The sequence below is a fragment of the Hordeum vulgare genome, chromosome 1H (assembly GCF_904849725.1).
Source record: "Hordeum vulgare subsp. vulgare chromosome 1H, MorexV3_pseudomolecules_assembly, whole genome shotgun sequence".
NCBI classification, from domain to species: Eukaryota; Viridiplantae; Streptophyta; class Magnoliopsida; order Poales; family Poaceae; genus Hordeum; species Hordeum vulgare.
The window spans coordinates 11,863,527-11,886,925 of record NC_058518.1 but is presented as its reverse complement, the minus strand read 5'-3'; the positions used below and the strand labels follow the sequence as shown (position 1 = coordinate 11,886,925).

Sequence of the window (23,399 nt, the reverse complement as noted above, 5' to 3'; positions counted from 1 at the left end):
ATATTTGTGTCGAATATTATGTACGCAAGGGGTTACGTGGACTTGGAGTTGTAATTGGTGTGGATAGATACGAGTCGTGTAGGAGTCGGACACGTTGTATCCTAGACCTCTTATATATCGAGGGGCACCACACGTTGTAACCCATGAGGATCGGATAGCCATAGGTACGCAGGGGAACCGGCGAGTTGTGCCGGCGCCCAGGCGGCCGGTGTTGCGGTATCTTGGGGAGGAGCGCTCATAGTCATGTTCCGAGGATGTAGCCATATCGGTGAACTTCGTTAACAAATATCGTGCCTCGGTGTGTCGTCTATGATCTTACATTAGCGTTTTATTTTAACAAAAGTAACGAATAATTCACCTTTACAAAACATTCAGAAACAAGGGAGTGTAAATGAAAATCAAATACCATGTAAATCTATAGAACCATTAGGACATACTAAAGGAACATAAATTGTATTTTTCCTTTGACATCTTTTTTTTGTAGCAGCTCCAATATATATAGCATGTCATACGTGCAGACCAGCAGAGATAGATGGGTTACACAATCAAAAAATAGAGCCAAAGGCAGTCTAAAACGAAATCCGGTCCAACTTTTTTGTTTGATGGGCATTATATTTAATACTATTCATGTTGTTAACTGATAATTTATACATAAACAAAATATCAAATCAGTTTTTATGTGAAATTAAGCATCACACGTGATTTAAGGGTCTTAAAATAAAAGATCTCCTGGTGAAATAGTAAAATCATGAAAACATAATAAACTAGTATACATCAATCACGTTTCTTTGCAAAATAATACCTTCGTTTCCATGTTGATGTTGCTTCTACACATGCATCCTGTCCACCTGAATCACCAACAATTGCTTTGCCCCCCTGAAACCCAACGCGCATGAATCTGATCCCTCCAAGATTTTGTTATTTTCATCTACTGCATCGCCAACACAAGCTTCATTGTTGCGATACACACAAGCATCCTCTACAACATCTCTTTGAGAAGCTATAACCGACCCTGACGAACAAACAAACTTTAGGTCCGAATCGAGCGTCTTCTAGAATCGAAGCCGTCGATGCTGGAGGAATGAAACTTTTAATGGATCTACGGCCAGTAAACGAACTAAGAGTAATATAGAAACAAAAGAGAATCAAACTCTTTGGTTATGAAAAAACAGGCAAGAAACCTCAACCGCTCGTCCATGTCAAGGAACGACATCACTTCTGGAGGTTGTTGAACTCCTCCTCCACAACCCAAGAACTCCTCCGCCCCCAACTAACAAAGGTCTCCGCCAAAGCACACTGCTACCAACTCACTAGAATTAGAGGGATAACATTCTTACCAAATGGATGTCAGGTAGTGAGTTGGGTCGAGCAAAAATATCATGCCGATATAACTGAGTAGAGGGAAGTTGCTGAGAGACCAAGGTACATGTTGCACCATCTAGGCGTCATCCACTATGTACATGTGTCGTTACTCGCCATCACAAACAACTGCTCGACACCAGTACATGATGGATCAACCGGGGTACAAAGATGGATACTTGGATCGTAGCACGCTGATATATGATCTGTATATGGTCCCGCATCTCCAGCGCATGGACAGAGTGGCACATTTTCACGCCGTGCGATGAAAGTGCGCTTCGGGCCACCTGCATCCTGATCGAGCAGCCGGTCGCGTGTACGACCGACGACATTGCGCACGACCATCTGTCACATTGGCGGGAATCATCTATCACACGAACAACCCATAGTGAAGCTCCATGACACATCTCAGTTATCCTCTAACGTCCCAACTCACATATACGGCTTAAAATTATAACAACACAGCCAAAAGAAATTAAAAAAATTCTGTACGTAAAAGCAGCAAAAAAGGCCGTGCAGCCCAGCCCACGAACAGAGTTCCCGCGACGACGGCCCAATCACCGCGCGGAAAAGAACCAGCGATGCCTTCCTGCCCTCCCCCGACGCCCTCACTCTCCGTCGCCGTTCGCCGCCGCCGCCGCCGCCGCCGCCGCCCGTGAAACCTAGTTCCCCCTCCAAGGCTGCACCACCGCCCCAAACAGAGATGGCGGACTCGCCCTCCTTCCGCCGCCACCCGCTCCCCTTCTCCGTCGACCTCGTCCGCTGGGTCCCGTCCACCGCATCCGCCTCCTCCGGCCGCCTCCTCGCGGCGGCCGTCCACGACCCCTCCGTGCCCGCCTCCTCGCGCCTCAGCCTGCTCCCGCTCCACGACCCGGCCTCCCCGCTCGCCTCCCTCCAGCTCCCCTCCCGGACCACGGCCCTCCGCTGCTCCCCCTCCGTCCTCGCCGCCGCCACCTCCTCCGGCTCCCTCCACCTCCTCCCCTCCTCCTTCGACACCGGCTCGGCCGTGTCCGTTCCCAGCGGCGCGGGGTTCCACGTGGGGCCCGTGCGCGGGCTCGACTGCGGCGGCGACGAGTGGGTGACGGCAGGGGAGGACGGCAGGGTGCACGTGGTGTCGGACGGCGGCGACGGCAGGGTGGTGGCCAGGAGGGTCTGGGACGGCAAGGGCATGTCGGGGTACGAGGCGGCGCGGTGGGCGTCGTCGGCGGAGTTCGCCACCGGCGGCGCCGGCTGCGGCGTGCAGTGGTGGGACCGCAGGAAAGGGGACGCCGTGGTGGCGCAATGCAAGGGCGTCTGGTAAGCATTCACAGTTTCTGCTGCTTGGTTCATGGCTCCAAAGTGCTCAGTCTGCGCCGATTGCTCCGAAATTTGGGGATCTGATATTAGTTTGGTTATCTGGTTCTGTCATAACATGGCACCAAATGTATTACTTACAAGTTTCAGCTGGTGGCTGAACCAACATAGGCTACTGTCGGAATCTGGTCCACAATTGATATGCAAATTCCTCTTTGAACTGTTCCTTCTCGAGATCAGCTGTCAAGATCATTTCTTCTCACATGTCATAAATTTTTTAAAATTCAGAAATGAAAATGATCATTATCTTCGGGCAATTAAACTCCATTTCATCATTGCAAATGCACCATGTAGTGCTACTATGCTGACTTGATGAACTTGTGATTTTTCAGGGGTCATGGCATCACCACCGGCATGGTGCATTCCATTGATATACATCCATCAAGAAAGCACATCTGTGTGGTACGATCAATATCACTCTCTACATTAACTGGAAAATGGCAAATGAATGTACACTTAAGTTAATGCATGGTTAAATGTCTCTTCATTTCTACAATTTCTTGTGATTTTTGTGAGGATTCTTTTGTTCTTTCACCAAATGTTTGGCACTTCAAGATAATTAAGCTTTCACACACAAATCATGTCACAGTAGATGAAGAGTTTTTCTGTGTATCTAACCTATGAATTTGTCAAGGGTAATTTTGTCGGTGCCTCACAGCGGTAAGGTAGAAACACATAATTTATTTAGTCATGGGAACATCATCTCAGGTCACTAGGGTCATGATATACCCAGGTTCTGGCTCCCTAGTCGTAGGTGATTGATATTATATGTGGCAAATAGTACAATCTGGGTTAGAAAGAGTTGATTTGGCGAGTTGGTGGGTAACTCGATGGGCTAGGATGATTGATTCAGGCGAGACCCGCCTAGTTGCTAAGGGTTTCGGTGATCCTGTTTTGCTTGCTCTTCCTTGCGGTTCTTGAGCGCCTTTATATAGTCTCTGGACGGTGGTGGCCTTCTCCCTCGCACGGATATCCTCGTCCTATGTGGGTAGGTGTCTGGACCGGATATGAGAGTAGAGCTTGTGACCCCCTTGTGAAGTACCCATGCAAGGGTTCCTTTATTGTACGAGCGTAGACAGTCAGTGGTGCTCCTTATGGGCCTTTTAGTCTTGTGTACCCCTGGGTCCATATGGCCTGTTATAATGTATACACACACAGGGATATGGTAGTGCGACTATCCATCGTTAGAACACGTGTATATAACTGAAAGTCAAACAATCTAGTGTCAATGTACATCAATAAGACCAATTTGTAACATGAAATTCAGTAGGGTAGAACAACCAACACTAGTGAGTATTTATGTCTATCCCAAATATCTGTGAAATTCTATTATTCCAAACGGGCCTTTTCCTCAAAAAAAAGGCCCCGATTTTGTTCATTGAGCGTACGCAATCCTATGTCAATAAATCGTTAATATACAGAGGTAAATCAGTCTTCCATCATTAGTAGAGGCAGCAGTTATTATAAATAACGCTCCATTTACTCTTTCAGAGCATGTCAAGTACTACATGTTTTGGCCTATTTATAAACAACTGAAGCCTTTTCAGAGGTAAAGGCAACCAATTGCATGCTTTTGCCGATTTCATGGCAATCGTCTGAAGCTATGCACACTGTTTCCACATTCAGATTATATTGTGCATAACGTAAAAGATTGAAATGAAATTACAGTAAAGGCCTGCGGATAGCCAAATACTGTGAAGCATTAGCTGCTCTTTGCTCTGGAAGTTTCACTTCCTACATTTACCAAAGAAGAACAAAAGCTTTGAACAAAACTATTTTTTGCATGTGATAAACAACAATGAGCTGTGAGTGTTACTTACCTCAAACCAAAGATGTTTTAGTTTGTCATTGCACATTATGTTGGCATAATTGTTTTGGCTATTTGACTTATGAAATATACGTAGTGAAATTGGAATTGTTCATTAGAGCAGCAGTGTCCAGCTCCTATGCTACACATTTATGCATCCGTGGTTTATATACTTGTCAAGTGAGCCTAGTAAGTGTAGAAGACTGGGCCTAGGAAGCAGTGGGGAGTAACTGCTGACTGTCGAGTGGCAAGGTAATTAGCTGCAGAGCTTGGACCACATTTTAAGCCTAGCGTAGATGTAACTGGCCGGAGAGTAGAAACGAGCTAATGGAAGTGCTTAGAGGAGTCATTTCAACAAGTATAAATCACTTCTGATTCTCTGATCATTTGTAGGTGGGGGGCTCCTCGGGAACAATATTTGCTTGGGACCTACGCTGGGCACAGCAGCCAATACCACTCTCTTTTGTAGGCCTTGACGAAACAGCACAACCCGTGTGTGAGAGTGAGGTCTGGGAGGTTCTTTTTGACAACTACACACAATCTTCTGATATTATCTCGTCCGTGTCAACAAGAATATTACCTGTGATGCTGTGCTCAGAGGACGGAATCCTTGCAATCGTCGAACAAGGTGAGCCAGTAGCCACAAAGCTATGTATTAATGTTTCTACTGCTGACTTCTTCCCTACAAATTGCTATATGATAACGTTTGTCACTAGATGAGAGACATGTTGAATTGCTTGCCGAGGCCTGCGCTATCAACTCCTTTGATATCGATCCTCAGAACCCTTCGGTAAGTTATTCTGCTCCAGATTGAAAAGAGCAAGTTTTTATTTATGTATTTCTTGAACTTATTATGATATTCTCCTTGTGCTTTTACACAGGATGTGGTTTGCGCCCTGGAATGGGAATCGATTGGTGTGCTTACACGCGGAAGGGATGCAATGGCACAAGAATGAATAGTTGAATACTTTCACTCTCTGGCAAGTTTCCATGCATGACTTCCTGTGATTGCCTGGCGAGTAACTGCTCGAGGAATCAGGGTAAGCATCTTCCGGGGATGCCTACACGCTATCCCTTTGTTGCACATCAGCTATCTAGAAGAATAGAAGAGGCATGTTTGGAGTATACTCCGTTCGCGGCTTTGTGTAACTTGCCTATGCTGTTGTACCCTGGTAGTGTGACAGATGATTCGAAGAATCTTTATTGTCATCGTAATCGTGGATGTGTAAAAATTACTGTAACTCTGGATCATGCATAGCTATGGTTTGGTTTTCAGCATAGGTGACATCAGAAGATATTTTTACTGTTCTGGTTTCAGAACTTTTGCCTAGTGAATCAAGGCTCCCTTAGCGGAGAAGAGTGTGGTCTTTTGGCAGCGGGGCAACGCTTGGAACGACGCATGAGAACAGCTACATAGGAGGATTCTCCCCCACAAAAGAAGTTAACTTACTATCTCATGGATCCGTATAAATGTGAGAATGGTTATTAAAAAACCGGGTGTAATGGTTCGGTTCTTACTTTGGGTTTGATTGGTTCAGGTTTTATTGGGTTGAGATTTTTTTTAGTTTGGTTTTGGTTTGGGTATCTGGAGAAACCAGTTTGGGTATAGTTGGTTATGGGTTTAAACGGTTTGGTTATTAGCGGTTATAAACTATGGATCCAAACTGGTTTTTATGCATTGGTTATATGCAATAATCAACGACGATCGAGAACGAGTATCTTTGATCCGCGTGCATGCTGTAATGCACTATGTAATTATGTATTATGGGGAAACAACAAACGAAAATCGGAAGTGTTTTCTTGTGCTTTTGCTAAGCAATTTGGTTTTAATACACTTGTTAGTGAGATTTTCAACCATGGGCATGTTCTTTTTGTCTCTTACTAACTGTATCTTAAGGATTACTTTGTTTCTAAACCGTTGTAGATGCACTTATGCCTTTTCTATCTCATTTGTTTCTTAACATGTCAATTTGTGTAATCATATGTACATTAAAGCAAACTCATGGTTATGTACTGGGTTCAAACCCACGGTTATGTTTTGGGTTTAAATTGGTTTGGGTGGAAAAAATAGTGGGTTTGGTTTTGGTTGGGCTAAAAATGACACTAAATGGGTATGGTTCAAGTGTGGTTTTAAGAGATAAATGAATAGGTATGGTTCAAATATGAAATCATTCTCAGGTTTAGATCCGTAGATCCATGTATCAGATATTAAACTGGCATAAGAGTAGATACTACACTTGATCTTGGCCAAGAGGCCGAGAAATGTATGCTTTGGTTGGTGTCCTGATACAAACCGGGTAGGTGAACCTGCCTGTGTGGTTCTTAGGTTTGGGAGCCCAACAAGAAAATGATGGCCCACATATGTTCCATGGCCCAATTTGTCATGGCTGAGATTTATAACATGACTCTAGCCGTGAAGGGATGCTATTAAAAAAAAGCCCCGAAGGGATTCTTTTTCCAGGGTGTTGAAAAAAAATTACCACAACTGTGAAAATGTCGCATGTGACTAGGTATTTTTATGCGTGAATTTTGCTCTGGTCTAGATGGTTGCCACTTTGACCATAATCTTCAAATATTCTTTTTAGTTTCGATAATATCTCTTCCGTGTGCCCCGATACCGGAGACTCAAGATAAATTGAATGTACAGTTCAATCCTTCTCGCCGAGCGCTCCACCGCCTATATGCGTATATAAAAATGTTGGAATTATGTCCTAGAGGCAATAATAAATATAGTTATTATTATAATTCCTGCATCAAGATAATCGTTTATTATCCATGCTATAATTGTATTAAATGAAGACTTATATACATGTGTGGATACATAGACAAAACACTGTCCCTAGCAAGCCTCTAGTTGGCTAGGCAGTTGATCAAAGATAGTCAGGGTCTTCTGACTATGTACAAGGTGTTGTTGCTTGATAACTAGATCACGTCATTAGGAGAATCACGTGATGGACTAGACCCAAACTAATAGACGTAGCATGTTGATCATGTCATTTTGTTGCAACTGTTTTCTGCGTGTCAAGTATTTGTTCCTATGATCATGAGATCATATAACTCACTCACACCGGAGGAATGCTTCGGGTGTATCAAACGTCGCAACGTAACTGGATGACTATAAAGATGCTCTACAGGTATCTCCGAAGGTGTTCGTTGAGTTAGTATGGATCGAGACTGGGATTTGTCACTCCGTGTGACGGAGAGGTATCTTGGGGCCCACTCGGTAATACAACATCACACACAAGCCTTGCAAGCAATGTAACTTAGTGTAAGTTACGGAATCTTGTATTACGGAACGAGTAAAGAGACTTGCCGGTAAACGAGATTGAAATAGGTATGCGGATACTGACGATCGAATCTCGGGCAAGTAACATACCGAAGGACAAAGGGAATGACATACGGGATTATATGAATCCCTGGCACTGAGGTTCAAACGATAAGATCTTCGTAGAATATGTGGGATCCAATATGGGCATCCAGGTCCCACTATTGGATATTGACTGAGGAGTCACTCGGGTCATGTCTACATAGTTCTCGAACCCGCAGGGTTTGCACACTTAAGGTTCGACGTTGTTTTATGCGTATTTGAGTTATATGGTTGGTTACCGAATGTTGTTCGGAGTCCCGGATGAGATCACGGACGTCACGAGGGTTTCCGGAATGGTCCGGAAACGAAGATTGATATATAGGATGACCTCATTTGATTACCGGAAGGTTTTCGGAGTTACCGGGAATGACGAATGGGTTCCGGGTGTTCACCGGGGGGGGGGGGCAGCCCACCCCGGGGAAGCCCATAGGCCTTGGGGGTGGCGCACCAGCCCTTGGTAGGCTGGTGGGATAGCCCAAGAAGGCCCTATGCGCCATAGATAGAAAATCAAAGAGAAGAAAAAAAAGGAGGTGGGAAAGGAGAGAAGGACTCCACCTTCCAATCCTAGTTGGACTAGGATTGGAGGAGGACTCCTCCTCCCTTGGTGGCGCAGCCCTTGGGGCTCCTTGAGCCTCAAGGCAAGCCTCACCTCCCCTCCTCCTATATATATGGATCTATTAGGGCTGATTTGAGACAACTTTTGCCACGGCAGCCCGACCACATACCTCCACGGTTTTACCTCTAGATCGCGTTTCTGCGGAGCTCGGGCGGAGCCCTGCTGAGATTAGATCACCACCAACCTCCGGAGCGCCGTCACGCTGCCGGAGAACTCATCTACCTCTCCGTCTCTCTTGCTGGATCAAGAAGGCCGAGATCATCGTCGAGTTGTACGTGTGCTGAATGCGGAGGTGCCGTCCGTTCGGCACTAGATCGTGGGACGGATCGCGGGACGGTTCGTGGGACGGTTCGCGGGGCGGATCGAGGGACGTGAGGACGTTCCACTACATCAACCGCGTCCACTAACGCTTCTGCTGTGCGATCTACAAGGGTACGTAGATTGGAAATCCCCTCTCGTAGATGGACATCACCATGATATGTCTTCGTGCGCGTAGGAAATTTTTTGTTTCCCATGCGATGTTCCCCAACAGTGGCATCATGAGCTAGGTTCATGCGTAGATGTAATCTCGAGTAGAACACAAAAGTTTTTGTGGGCGGTGGTGTGCGTCTTGCTACCCTCCTTAGTCTTTTCTTGATTCCGCGGTATTGTTGGATTAAAGCGGCTTGGACCGACATTACTCGTACGCTTATGAGAGACTGGTTTCATCGCTACGAATAACTCCATTGCTCAAAGATGACTGGCAAGTGTCGGTTTCTCCAACTTTAATTGAATCGGATTTGACCGAGGAGGTCCTTGGATAAGGTTAAATAGCAATTCATATATCTCCGTTGTGGTGTTTGCGTAAGTAAGATGCGATCCTACTAGATACCCATGGTCACCACGTAAAACATGCAACAACAAATTAGAGGACGTCTAACATGTTTTTGCAGGGTATGCTTGTGATGTGGTATGGCCAACGATGTGATGTAATATATTGGATGTATGAGATGATCATGTTGTAATAGATAATATCGACTTGCACGTCGATGGTACGGCAGCCGGCAGGAGCCATATGGTTGTCTTTAAACTAACGTTTGTGCTTGGAGATGCGTTTACTATTTTGCTAGGATGTAGCTTTAGTAGTAATAGCATGAGTAGCACGACAACCCCGATGGCGACACGTTGATGGAGATCATGGTGTGGCGCCGGTGACAAGAAGATCGTGCCGGTGCTTTGGTGATTGAGATCAAGGAGCACGTGATGATGGCCATATCATGTCACTTATGAATTGCATGTGATGTTAATCCTTTTATGCACCTTATTTTGCTTAGAACGACGGTAGCATTATGAGGTGATCTCTCACTAAAATTTCAAGACGAAATTGTGTTCTCCCCGACTGTGCACCGTTGCTACAATTCGTCGTTTTGAGACACCACGTGATGATCGGGTGTGATAGACTCAACGTTCACATACAACGGGTGCAAAACAGTTGCACACGCGGAACACTCGGGTTAAGCTTGACGAGCCTAGCATGTGCAGACATGGCCTCGTAACACATGAGACCGAAAGGTCGATCATGAATCATATAGTTGATATGATTAGCATAGGGATGCTTACCACTGAAACTATACTCAACTCACGTGATGATCGGACTTGAGCTAGTGTAAGTGGGTCATGAACCACTCAAATGACTAGAGAGATGTATTTTTTGAGTGGGAGTTTAGCAAGTAATTTGATTAAGTTAAACTCTAATTATCTTGAACATAGTCTAAGTCCACTTTGAATATATTTCTGTTGTAGATCATGGCTCACGCGACAGTCACCCTGAATTTTAATACGTTCCTAGAGAAAGCTAAGTTGAAAGATGATGGAAGCAACTTTGTAGACTGGGCTCGTAATCTTAAGTTGATCCTACAAGCTGGGAAGAAGGATTATGTCCTTAATGCTGCGCTAGGAGATGAACCACCCGCTATGGCTGACGAAGATGTTAAGAACGCTTGGTTAACACGTAAGGAGGACTACTCAGTAGTTCAATGTGTAGTCTTGTATGGCTTAGAGCCGGGACTTCAACGTCGCTTTGAGCGTCATGGAGCATATGAGATGTTCCAGGAGTTGAAGTTTATCTTTCAGAAGAACGCCCGGATCGAGAGGTATGCGACCTTCGATAAATTCTATGCTTGCAAGATGGACGAGAATTCGTGTGTCAGTGAACATGTGCTCAAAATGTCTGGGTACTCAAACCGTCTAGATGAGCTTGGGATTGAACTCCCACAAGAGGCTATCACTGACAGAATTCTTCAATCACTGCCGCCAAGCTATAAGGGCTTTGTGTTGAACTACAACATCCAAGGGATGAACAAGTCACCCGGCGAGTTGTTTGCGATGCTGAAAGTCGTAGAGTCTGAACTCCGTAAAGAGCATCAAGTGTTGATGGTGAATAAGACCACTAGTTTCAAGAGAAACGGCAAAGGGAAGAAGGGTAATTCAAAGAAGAGCGGCAAGCCTGTTGCCAATCCGACGAAGAAACCCAAAGCTGGACCTAAGCCTGAAACAGAGTGCTACTATTGCAAGGGTATGGGTCACTGGAAGCGCAACTGCCCCAAGTATCTGGCTGATAAGAAGGCGGCCAAAGAAAAATCAGGTATATTTGATATACATGTTATTGATGTGTACTTAACCGGCTCTCGTAGTAGTGCCTGGGTATTTGATACCGGTTCTGTTGCTCATATTTGCAACTTGAAACAGGAACTGCGGAATAGGCGAAGGCTGGCGAAAGACGAGGTGACGATGCGCGTAGGAAATGGTTCCAAGGTTGATGCAATCGCCGTCGGCACAGTTTCACTTCAGTTACCATCAGGATTAGTTATGAACTTGAATAATTGTTATTTAGTGCCTGCGTTGAGCATGAATATTATATCTGGATCTTGTTTATTGCGAGACGGTTACTCTTTTAAGTCAGAGAATAATGGTTGTTCTATTTCTATGAGTAACATCTTTTATGGTCATGCACCCAATGTGAGAGGATTGTTCATATTGAATCTTGACAGTGATAATACACATATACATAACACTGAGACCAAAAGAATTAGAGTTAAGAATGATAGCGCCATATTTTTGTGGCACTGCCGCTTAGGTCATATTGGTGTAAAACGCATGAAGAAACTCCATACCGATGGACTTTGGAGTCACTTGACTTCGATTCACTTGACACGTGCGAACCATGCCTCATGGGCAAGATGACTAAAACTCCGTTCTCCGGAACAATGGAGCATGCCAGTGACTTGTTGGAAATCATACATACCGATGTGTGCGGTCCGATGAGCGTGGAGGCACGCGACGGATATCGTTATTTTCTCACCTTCACTGACGATTTGAGTAGATATGGTTATGTCTACTTAATGAAGCACAAGTCTGAAACATTTGGAAAGTTCAAGCAATTTCAGAGTGAAGTTGAAAATCATCGTAACAAGAAGATCAAGTTCCTACGGTCTGATCGTGGGGGTGAATATCTGAGTTTCGAGTTTGGTGCTCACTTAAGACAATGTGGAATTGTTTCACAGTTGACACCGCCTGGAACACCACAGCATAATGGTGTGTCCGAACGTCGTAATCATACTTTATTAGAGATGGTGCGATCTAAGATGTCTCTTACCGATTTGCCGTTATCGTTTTGGGGTTATGCATTAGACACAGCTGCATTCACTTTAAATAGGGCACCATCAAAATCCGTTGAGACGACACCATACGAACTGTGGTATGGAAAAAGGCCAAAGTTGTCGTTTCTTAAAGTTTGGGGATGTGATGCTTATGTCAAAAAGCTTGAGCCTGAAAAGCTGGAACCCAAAGCGGAAAAGTGCATCTTCATAGGTTACCCAAAAGAGACAGTTGGGTACACCTTCTATCTCAAATCCGAGGGCAAAGTGTTTGTTGCTAAAAACGGAGCTTTTCTCGAGAAGGAGTTTCTCTCGAGAGAATTGAGTGGGAGGAAGATAGAACTTGATGAGGTTGTCGAACCTCTCATCCCTCTGGATGGTGGCGCATGGCAAGGGGAAACCCGTGTTGTTGTGACGCCGGTTGAGGAGGAAGTTAATGATGATGATCATGAAACTCCGGTTCAAGTTCCTATCAAACCACGCAGGCTGACGAGACCACGTGCTGCTCCAGAGTGGTACGATAATCCCGTTTTGTCAATCATGTTGTTAGACAACAATGAACCTGCAAATTATGAAGAAGCAATGGTGTGCCCAGATTCCAACAAATGGCTGGAGGCCATGAAGTCCGAGATAGGATCCATGTATGAAAACAAAGTGTGGACTTTGGAAGTACTATCTGAGGGCCGCAAGGCTATTCAGAACAAATGGATCTTTAAGAAGAAGACGAACGCTGACGGCAATGTGACCGTTTATAAAGCTCGACTTGTGGCAAAGGGTTTTTCACAAGTTCAAGGAGTTCACTACGATGAGACATTCTCACCCGTGGTGATGCTCAAGTCCGTCAGAATCATGTTAGCAATAGCTGCATTTTTCGATTATGAAATCTGGCAGATGGATGTCAAAACGGCGTTCCTTAACGGTTTCCTTAAGGAAGAGTTGTATATGATGCAACCCGAAGGTTTTGTCGATCCTAAAAATGCTAACAAGGTATGCAAGCTCCAGCGATCCATTTATGGACTGGTGCAAGCATCTCGGAGTTGGAATAAACGCTTTGATGAGGTGATCAAAGCATTTGGGTTTATGCAAGTGGTTGGAGAATCTTGTATTTACAAGAAAGTGAGTGGGAGCTCTGTGGCGTTTCTAATATTATATGTGGATGACATATTACTGATTGGAAACAACGTAGAGTTTTTGGAGAGCATAAAGGATTACTTGAATAAAAGTTTCTCTATGAAGGACCTAGGAGAAGCTGCTTACATTCTAGGCATTAAGATCTACAGGGATAGATCGAAACACCTGATAGGACTTTCACAAAGCACATACCTTGGTAAAGTTTTGAAGAGGTTCAAAATGGAACAGTCCAAGAAAGGATTCTTGCCAGTTTTACAAGGTACGAGATTGAGTAAGACTCAGTGCCCATCAATTGATAAAGATAGAGAGCATATGAGCACCGTCCCCTATGCTTCCGCCATAGGATCTATCATGTATGCAATGTTGTGCACTAGACCGAACGTTAGCCTGGCCATAAGTATGGCAGGCAGGTTCCAGAGTAATCCAGGAGTGGATCACTGGACGGCGGTCAAGAATATCCTGAAGTACCTGAAAAGGACTAAGGAGATGTTTCTCGTGTATGGAGGTGACGAAGAGCTCGTCGTAAAGGGTTACGTCGATGCAAGCTTTGACACAGATCCGGACGACTCTAAGTCGCAGACCGGATACGTATTTATTCTTAATGGGGGTGCGGTAAGCTGGTGCAGTTCGAAGCAAAGCATCGTAGCTGATTCTACATGTGAAGCGGAGTACATGGCTGCCTCGGAGGCGGCTAAGGAGGGTGTCTGGATGAAGCAGTTCATGACGGATCTTGGAGTGGTGCCAAGCGCACTGAATCCAATAACCTTGTTCTGTGACAACACGGGTGACATTGCCTTAGCAAAGGAACCACGGTTTCACAAGAAGACCAGACACATCAAACGACGCTTCAACCTCATCCGTGACTACGTCGAAGGGGATGACGTAAATATATGCAAAGTGCACACGGATCTGAATGTAGCAGACCCGCTGACTAAACCTCTTCCACGGGAAAAGCATGATCAACACCAGAACTGTATGAGTGTTAGATTTATTACAATGTAATTCGCGTGGTGATGTGAGGGCTAGATTATTGACTCTAGTGCAAGTGGGAGACTGTTGGAATTATGCCCTAGAGGCAATAATAAATATAGTTATTATTATAATTCCTGTATCAAGATAATCGTTTATTATCCATGCTATAATTGTATTGAATGAAGACTTATATACATGTGTGGATACATAGACAAAACAATGTCCCTAGCAAGCCTCTAGCTGGCTAGCCAGTTGATCAAAGATAGTCAGGGTCTTCTGACTATGTACAAGGTGTTGTTGCTTGATAACTGGATCACGTCATTAGGAGAATCACGTGATGGACTAGACCCAAACTAATAGACGTAGCATGTTGATCGTGTCATTTTGTTGCTACTGTTTTCTGCGTGTCAAGTATTTGTTCCTATGACCATGAGATCATATAACCCACTGACACCGGAGGAATGCTTTGTGTGTATCAAACGTCGCAACATAACTTGGTGACTATAAAGATGCTCTACAGGTATCTCCAAAGGTGTTCGTTGAGTTAGTATGGATCGAGACTGGGATTTGTCACTCCGTGTGACGGAGAGGTATCTTGGGGCCCACTCGCTAATACAACATCACACACAAGCCTTGCAAGCAATGTAACTTAGTGTAAGTTGCGGGATCTTGTATTACGGAACGAGTAAAGAGACTTGCCGGTAAACGAGATTGAAATAGGTATGCGGATACTGACGATCGAATCTCGGGCAAGTAACATACCGAAGGACAAAGGGAATGACATACGGGATTATATGGGTCCAAACCGGTTTCTATGCATTGGTTATATGCAATATTCAACGACGATCGAGAACGAGTATCTTTGATCCACGTGCATGCTGTAATGCACTATGTAATTATGTATTATGGGAAAACAACAGATGAAAATCGGAAGTGTTTTCTTGTGCTTTCGCTAAGCAATTTGGTTTTAATACACTTGTTAGTGAGATTTTCAACCATGGACATGTTTTTTTTGTCTCTTACTGTGTGTTGACTGTATCTTAAGGATTACTTTGTTTCTAAACCGTTGTAGATGCACTTATGCCTTTTTTATCTCGTTTGTTCCTTAACATGTCAATTTGTGTAATCATATGTACATTAAAGCAAACCCATGGTTATGTACTGGGTTTAAACCCACGGTTATGTTTTGGGTTTAAATTGGTTTCGGTGGAAAAAATAGTGGGTTTGGTTTTGGTTGGGCTAAAAATAACACTAAATGGGTATGGTTCAAGTGTGATTTTAAGAGATAAATGAATAGGTATGGTTCAAGTATGAAACCATTTTCAGATTTAACCGTCGGATCCTTGCAGCCACCGGCGACCATCAACCGCAAAAATGGTTTTGGGATGGATGGAGTATTCAGTGAATTCCATTTTCATCCTATTGACAAATAGGTAAAGATCAACCTATATGTATAAACTGATTCATCCGAATCGGTACCAGAACCCAACTCCATTACGGAATAGACATCCCATTTTTTAAGCGGGTTGACCTTCAAGCTTCTCTCATGGTACAATCTTGTTCATGCTTCTTATCCTTTGAAAAAACGAACTTTTATTATTTCTCATAGAAACTAGAGACTCCCCAAGAGTACTAAAGGAATATATACCTTGCAAATAATATATTCTACATATCTAAGAAGTTCATCATCGCTATCTTATTTATCTTAACATGCAACCTAACCAGTATCCACCTCATCATAGATGTCCCACTCCCACACACGTCACCTTTTATTTAAATGCATAAGTCATCCACATCATCAAACGCATGCAATCAATCAATTTTCCACTTTCCACCACACCCTTGAAATCATCAAGCGTCCGTGCAACCATTTAACTTTTCATTTTTCATTTTTCATCACAGCAAGCCCTCCACATCATCAAAGAACATGAAAGTCCTCCACACTATTATTATTATTATTATTATTATTATTTAACAATAAACAATTGAACTTGAATGCCAGAAGACAACATGCATACACCCTCCGATTTACCTCTAGGTTGAATGTGGTGCAGTAATATTCATATTTTCTAATTTATGTTTGATAATTTCATTTACCTCTAGGTTAAAAGTGGTGTATTATTTGAAGAACATGTAGTGCAGCATATTGTTATAAGCTTATTGTTATTCTTCGAAGAAATACCGCGGCATGAAGGTTACCAGAAAATATTTGGTTTCTTATTTACCTCTGAAATATTGCGTTCATTGGATAAGGATAGTTTGAAATCTTCTTGTGTTAATCTTGAGGCTTCCCTTATGAAGGATAAACAATCTGGTATTGATGCCAATGAACTATTTGTTGAGTTGAAGTTTCTTTAAAATTTCATGCCAAAAGAAAATATCGGACCTGTTGAAATTCTGAATTTTTTAAAGCGACATGATTATTTTTCCAATGCAAGTATTGCACATAGAATTCTGTTGACCATTCCTGTGACAGTTGCATCGGCAGAGAGAAGTTTTTCTAAATTAAAACTATTAAAGTCATATATACGTACTACTATGACACAACAAAGACTCATGTGACAGTTGCATCGGCAAAAAGACGTTCGTATATGTGCTGGAAAACTGCTTCAGGGAAGTTCTCCACACATGTGATGTTCGTGTAATCTCGTGTATACTCCCTCCGTTCCTAAATATAAAACATTTTAGAGATTGCACTATGAATTACATACAAATGTATATAGACATATTTTAAAGTGTATATTCATTCATTTTACTCCGTATGTAGTCTTCTAGTGGAATCTTTAAAATATCTTATATTTAAAAACGAAGGGAGTATCATGGTAGATAGTACATATATACAAGAGATAAATGGGTACAGTACATTGGAACAAACCCAAAGACATTCCTTTGCTCACTGTATATGGGTACAGTACATCAATCAAATCAAACAAGAGTTAGTTAAGCACACCGGCCGGTTCTCAAACCGGGAGATGGAAAGAAAGAAAAAGTGTGCAGGAGCTTGACGATCCAAACGAGAGGGCACCCACTGGCTGGCTGGATGAAGTTGGCGGCGGCGATCGGTGGTTCCGGCCAGTGCGTACTAGCCGCCGCAGTCCGTGCCGGAGCCGTCCTAGACGGGATCGATGTGCGGTCGCCTGCTAGATCGCCTCTCGCGGACTCGCTCTTAGGGTTCGGTCTACTTTCTTCGTTTCAAAATAACTGATTCAAAAATACTAGAGATAGTATAAAACTGAGTTATTTATTTTAAAACGGAGGGAGTACTATATACCGTCCCCAACGTATTGCGCTTTTTCTCGAGAGTCCTAGTAGCTAGGTATTTAAAGCAATTTGTGACTAATTGTTCTTCCGAGACTTTTTTTACCTCAACTTTCATGACGGACTCCATCAATCTGAGGTTCTTTCTCTCACGTAATTTCGCCCGCCCCGCGGTGGGAAGAGGGAAAGAAAGATCAGGGGTGTACTGCTCCGATCGACGAAAATAATATCCTTTCATCTCCAAAGAAACTGGAACATCCTCTCATGCATGCCCCAATATCTCTCGCGCAGGATGCATGCATACATCCCAAACAGAACCACTTAACCCATAAAATATTTGTATCACCTCCTAGAATCTAATCTAATTTAGGAACCCAACAAAACAAGCCTTCACAATCACAGGGGTCTTAATCCGTGTGACATCGCCTCTTCTCCTGCCATTTGCATGTAGCCCATGCACTGCACTGCTATTCGCATGTAGTCAATGCATTATGATTTCTGTCATATATACATACAAATCTGGGAAAGTGATGTGCAGAGTATACACGCCAGGCACAAACAAAAGCCTTTTCATTCTGGCATGTTGCCTTGTTCGATGTGTTGAGTAAATAGGCAATTCTCTTTCATTCTGGCATGTTGCCTTGTTCGATGTGTAGCCCATGCAATCCTGTAAATTAAGCCAAGAGTAAATCATGAGCATAATATAAACAGTGCTAAACACATAGTAAAAGCATCTACATAAATCACTAGTACGACCAACACACGAATAAACATGAACGGGATAAACATGTTATACCCTCCAATTGATCAGTTGGCCAAAGGCGCGGCAGTGACGGCGGCACCCTCTTCGGTCACCTTCTTTTCGACTTCGAGTTTCTCGGCGGCGAGACGGTCGGCGTCGATTAGTGGATCCATGGCGATGACGAAGGCGACGTGGACGTAGAGGAAGTAGTCGAACGGAGGCGAGCAGTCGCATAGCCGCTCCCCAAAAATCTAATCGTCCCTCTCCCAGATCCAGAGAGGTGGGGTTTCGGAGGTCTTCTCTCCCGTTGATCGTGTATGCGGTGAACGGGACGGAGTCGCCGGCGGCACCAACAACAAAAGGAACGACAAGCAGATCGTGGCACGTCTGTTACGTATTTTCCGTTCCTGACCGGTAAAAATCAGCGCTTAGGTATGAGTTCGACTCAATCCCGCAACTCGCGGCGTGGCGAGGCGGACGGCGAAGGAGTGAGCGAGGGGCTCTTCTCTTCTCAAGCTTCAATAGCATGTGGAAGAGAAACCCTTATAAGAAGGTCCACTCCTTCTGCACTAACAAGGTGGGACTAAACTTTTCATCTCTCTTTGTCATACCACCCACATGGACCCTTAGAGATTTGTTTGAAATTGTCATATGGGCTCTAGGCCATCTCATACTTCAACATGATGCACCTCTGCCTTCAGATACGGCATACTGTAAAAGCATTTCCAGCAGATCTCGTACCCTATAATCCTATTATGATAAAATAGATCCCTTATCCCCTAAACTTAATGTAGCAGACGAACTGGACTAAACTTCTCTTCATCTTGTTCTTCCTTATTTTTTCCTTTTACGCGACCAACGACCTTTCTCGCCACTGAAGGGTGTACATCTTGTAATTTTAAGACTCGTCAGCTAGCTAGGGCCTTGGATAGACGATCACCAGGGTGTTTTTGTAAAGGATATAAACTTGCTATTACAAGGAGGTAGACGTTTAGGCTAGCCACAGTGAGGGTATCATAGCTAGTATCATAGTCTTGGGACTAACAAACATGCTGATGTGACAAGTAATTAAAGAAGAGAGAGAGGGTTAGAGTAACATAGGTAAATATCGTATCATGTTAAATGTTATGCTACTATGTGTCATGCATGTTAATAAATGAGATCACATATGATACTAGTTTATGATAATATACACTACTAGCAAAATAGCCCGTGCGTTGCAACGGGAGAAAAAAATACCACACGCTTTTAATCTTTTTATAATTATTTTGATTTATTAAAATAATAAGCTAACAAACTAATGTAGTTAGTCCTATCCTATTTTATTAAAAAATCAACCCGTCCATTGTTAATTCCACCGTAATGAGAAATTGAAGCGCGGGTTGAATAACAAAAATTACAGGGTTTTTTTTATAAAAATGACGTGGTGGGTTTTCCGACGGAAGCAATAGCCGCTTTATTATTAGGTATAGATGAAGGTGGTATCATACAATAATAACATATGCATCATAGTACTATATGTTACTCTCCACCACGAGCAGCCTTAGGGGATCTCCGAGTTAGGGTTAATTTCCTAAACGAAAAGATATTCCTCTCAAATATTGTCCCTCCGTTCTTAAATATAAGACATTTTAGACATTTCATTATGGACTACATACGAAGCAAAATGAGTACATCTATATTTTAAAATGTATCTATATACATTCGTATGTAGTTTATAATAAAATCTTTAAAAGATCTTATATTTAGAAACGGAGCGAGTAGTTTTTATGGCATTTGCCTGAAATGCTACAGCTCTCAATTTTTCTCCCCGGGTGCCTCCTAATACTGCCATAGGTCAAGCAAAGATAGGTTTGTCTTCTTCTTCTTGAGAAATAGGCAAAGATTGACCTATGTGAAAAGACTCGTTCATGCGGATCAATATGAGAACCTCCAACTCCATTGCATTGTCAGAAAACATGCTTCATATTTGAAGCGGTTTGACCTGCATGTTTCTCTCATGTTATAATCCCCTCCTAAATTCCGGAAGGCTGTGTTCTGTTCACACGGGTTTAAGGAGGGTTTGGTAGGAATTGAAGTGGATTTAATCCCTTATAATTTAAAATTCCGACAATCCCCTCCAATCTTCTTGAGGGGTGTAACCAAAAAAGGCTAAAATATTTCCTTTCTTGTAGTGAGTGCGAATTGTTTTTCTTAGAAACCGGAGACTCCTAAGAGTACTACTATAAACATATATACCTTGTAAATACACTAAGGGCCTCTTTGATTCGCAGTATTTTGAAAACATAGGAATAATAAAAGTAAAGGATTAAAGTGTCATTCATTTGAACCCTATAGAATTAGCGAGGAGTGTTTGATGTCACAGAAAAAAATGTTATAAAAGAGGTTAAAGTGGATGTTAGATTTCCTATAAAATATAGTACAATAGATTTCACGGAAATAAAAATTATGGGATCCAATTCTATGAATCAAAGGATAAATGTAGGAAAAATTCCTAAGGATTCTAATTCTTAAGGCCTCGTTTGGTTAAGGGGGATTTGGGAGGTTTTGAGAGGGAGGGATTTCAGGGGATTGGGTGAATCCCTTTTTTCCATCCAATCCTCTCAAATCCCCCGGGCTTTGCTTCCACTAGTCCCTCCAAAAGGGTTTTGAAACACATGGATAGGAAGGGATTGAAGAGGAACAGAGGGGATTGGGCTAAGCAAACCCCTCCTATCAAATGGACGTCCGAGGATTTGTGGGGTTTCTGACCCTTCCAAGGATTTTTCTAGCTAAACCCCACAATCCCCCTTAACCAAACGAGGCCTAAAGGATTCTGCAGAATTCCTTTGAATCAAAGAAGCCTCTTGATGGACAAGTATCCAACCAAATCACCATCATACATCACAGTCCATCACTATCACAACAACGACAAATTAATTAGCATGAAAAATTCCGTACACCGGCAAATTCCAAACATCATAGATGACAGATCAAATGAGGAAAAAAAAACTGATTTCTTATCAGCATTTTACTGTATATTTTCACCATCAATCTCAAAATTCTCAATCGCCATGGTTACCTCAGCGATCGATCGAGCAGGATCAAATGAATTCGAGTTACAATAGTTTTTTCGTAGTAAATCACGATCAAAGTTCAGAGTATTATTATTCACAGATAAAAGTTGAGAGACGGGCTTAGCTCGAGCTCGAGGATTGTAGCTAGTAGTAGTACGCGCCGGCTCCGTGGTAGGCCATGGGCATCGGCATGGGCACGGAGGTGTTGGACGCGAACGCGCTCCCGCCGCCGCCGACGGCGACGCCGTTGAGCCCGGCCTGCCCCTGCATCCCGCCCTGCCGGTACTGCGCCCACATCCTCTGCTCCTGCGCCAGCAGCTCCTGCTTCCTCTCCATCTCCGCCATCTGCACGTACGACGGCGGCGGCACGGCCAGCGACGCCGCGAACGGGTCCCCTCCGGCCACGCCGTCTGGCCCGGGGAGCGCCAGGATGTTGTGGGTGCCCGGGAGCGCCACGCTGCTCGCGCTCCCGGACGCGGCCTGCGCGCGCGCGTGGTGCCGGACGGCGCCCTGGTCGTACATCCCGTGCAGGAGGAGCGGGTCCATCCCGCCGCCCAGAGCTGCCGTCTGCTTTGACAGGTTGCTTGCCGTTTCCACCAGCGCCAGCTCCCAGTCGGCCTTCCCCGGCTCTGCCGCCGGTGTCTGCCACGCGGAGGTCGTCGTTTCCTTGGGGGCGCCGTCGTCGGACGGGAACGCCACCCAGCTGCCGTTCGCGGACTGTGATGGCGCCTCGGAGAAGAGCGCCAGCGCCAGCTTGTTCCCCTGCTCGTCGGCTGCTGCCGCAGACTCCCTTAGGTCCACCAGGTCACTGGTCTGATCCTCCGGTGCCCTGGCCACCGGCGGGACGCTAGCTTGAGCCGGCCGTGGCCGCGCCACCGTCGCAGCGTTGATGTGCTCTGGGGCCGGGAGCGCCTTGATGCCGTTCATGTGGTGGTACTCTGCGTGGCGGTGCTCGTCCTCGCTCCGGGAAGCTTCTTGGACAGCGTGCTGAAGCTGTCGAGGCGGCGGCGAGGAGGACTGGCCAGCCCTGCCGCGCTCACGCACGAACTGCTCGAGCGTCTCGAGGAGCTTGTGGTCGATGGGCTTGACATTCGGGAGGTCGGAGGAGCGCGCGACGCCGGCGTCGTCGCACCAGGAGTAGAAGGCGAGGAGGTCGTCGACGAGCCTGGCGGTGCTGACGTGAGCCTCGAAGGCCCTGACGCAGTCGGGGTACTCCATGTCGAAGAAGCGGTCGAGCAGGACGGCGAGGACGACGGCGACGTCCTCGTAGAGCCGGGCGCTCTCCTTGACGACCGGCCAGAGCGTGGCAAGCACGACGCGGCTGCGCCTGGCGGCTCCGGTGGGGCGGCAGGCGAGGAAGCGGTCGATGAGCTGGCGCAGCTGCAGCCCGCGCGCCAGCAGGCCCTCGACGTCCATGTCGTGGACGGAGACCGTCATGTCCGGAGGCGGCGCCTCGCCGCCCCCGGCGGCGCGGCCGTAGCCGTAGCCGTAGCCGTCGTGGTCGGCGAAGCGCACGGTGCGGGGCGCGGGGAGGAGGGCGAGGAGGAAGCGGACGCGGTCGTCGAGGTAGAGCGCGTAGGCGCGCACGAAGGCGGAGTGGTCCCAGGACGCAGAGTGCGCCTCGTCGCGGAAGCCGGAGAGCGCGGCCAGCACCGAGCCGGCGCGGCGGGCGGCGGGGCGGGCGAGCTCGTGGCGGAAGTGCGGGTCGCCGTCGGCCACGAGGCGGTGGAGCAGCGCGAGGCACTTGGCGGCGACGACGTAGTCGCGGGTCCTGGCGAGGCGGCGGGACACGGTGGCGACGCAGGCGGCGACGTGGGCCCTCGAGGAGCCGGACGTGAGGCGGAGCACCTCCTGCACGTGCCGCTCGTCGGGCGGCCCGTCGTCGTGCGCCGTGGCGCGCACGACGGCCACGTCCAGGTCAGCCGCCGCCGCGCTGGACACCTTGGCGATGCCGATGGTGGCCTGGTCCTTGACCGCGCCCAGCGCCTTCCGGATCGACATGGCCGGCCGGCGATCGGTCGGTCGATCAAGAATCCTCCTCCAAGGTCCAAGAAGAAGACGGTCGATCGATCAAGAATCCTCCTCCAAGGTCCAAGAAGAAGA

At 45.5% G+C, this 23,399-nt stretch overlaps 2 protein-coding genes and 1 pseudogene across 2 annotated transcripts; 1 reads left to right on the top strand and 2 right to left on the bottom strand.

Annotated features, from left to right (window-relative positions):
- The first annotated feature begins 1,944 nt into the window (after window positions 1-1,944).
- LOC123444467 (nuclear pore complex protein NUP43) lies at window positions 1,945-5,854 on the top strand. Its single transcript, XM_045121218.1, has 5 exons — window positions 1,945-2,655; window positions 3,045-3,114; window positions 4,913-5,147; window positions 5,236-5,309; window positions 5,401-5,854. Exons 1-5 carry the CDS (start codon window positions 2,063-2,065, stop codon window positions 5,473-5,475), a joined length of 1,047 nt encoding a protein of 348 aa, XP_044977153.1. The 5' UTR covers window positions 1,945-2,062; the 3' UTR covers window positions 5,476-5,854.
- An 809-nt stretch (window positions 5,855-6,663) lies between these two features.
- LOC123422562 lies at window positions 6,664-6,787 on the bottom strand (annotated as a pseudogene).
- Window positions 6,788-21,137: 14,350 nt separating this feature from the next.
- LOC123444377 (putative clathrin assembly protein At2g25430) lies at window positions 21,138-23,399 on the bottom strand. The gene has a single exon (XM_045121105.1). It carries the CDS (start codon window positions 23,295-23,297, stop codon window positions 21,441-21,443), a length of 1,857 nt encoding a protein of 618 aa, XP_044977040.1. The 5' UTR covers window positions 23,298-23,399; the 3' UTR covers window positions 21,138-21,440.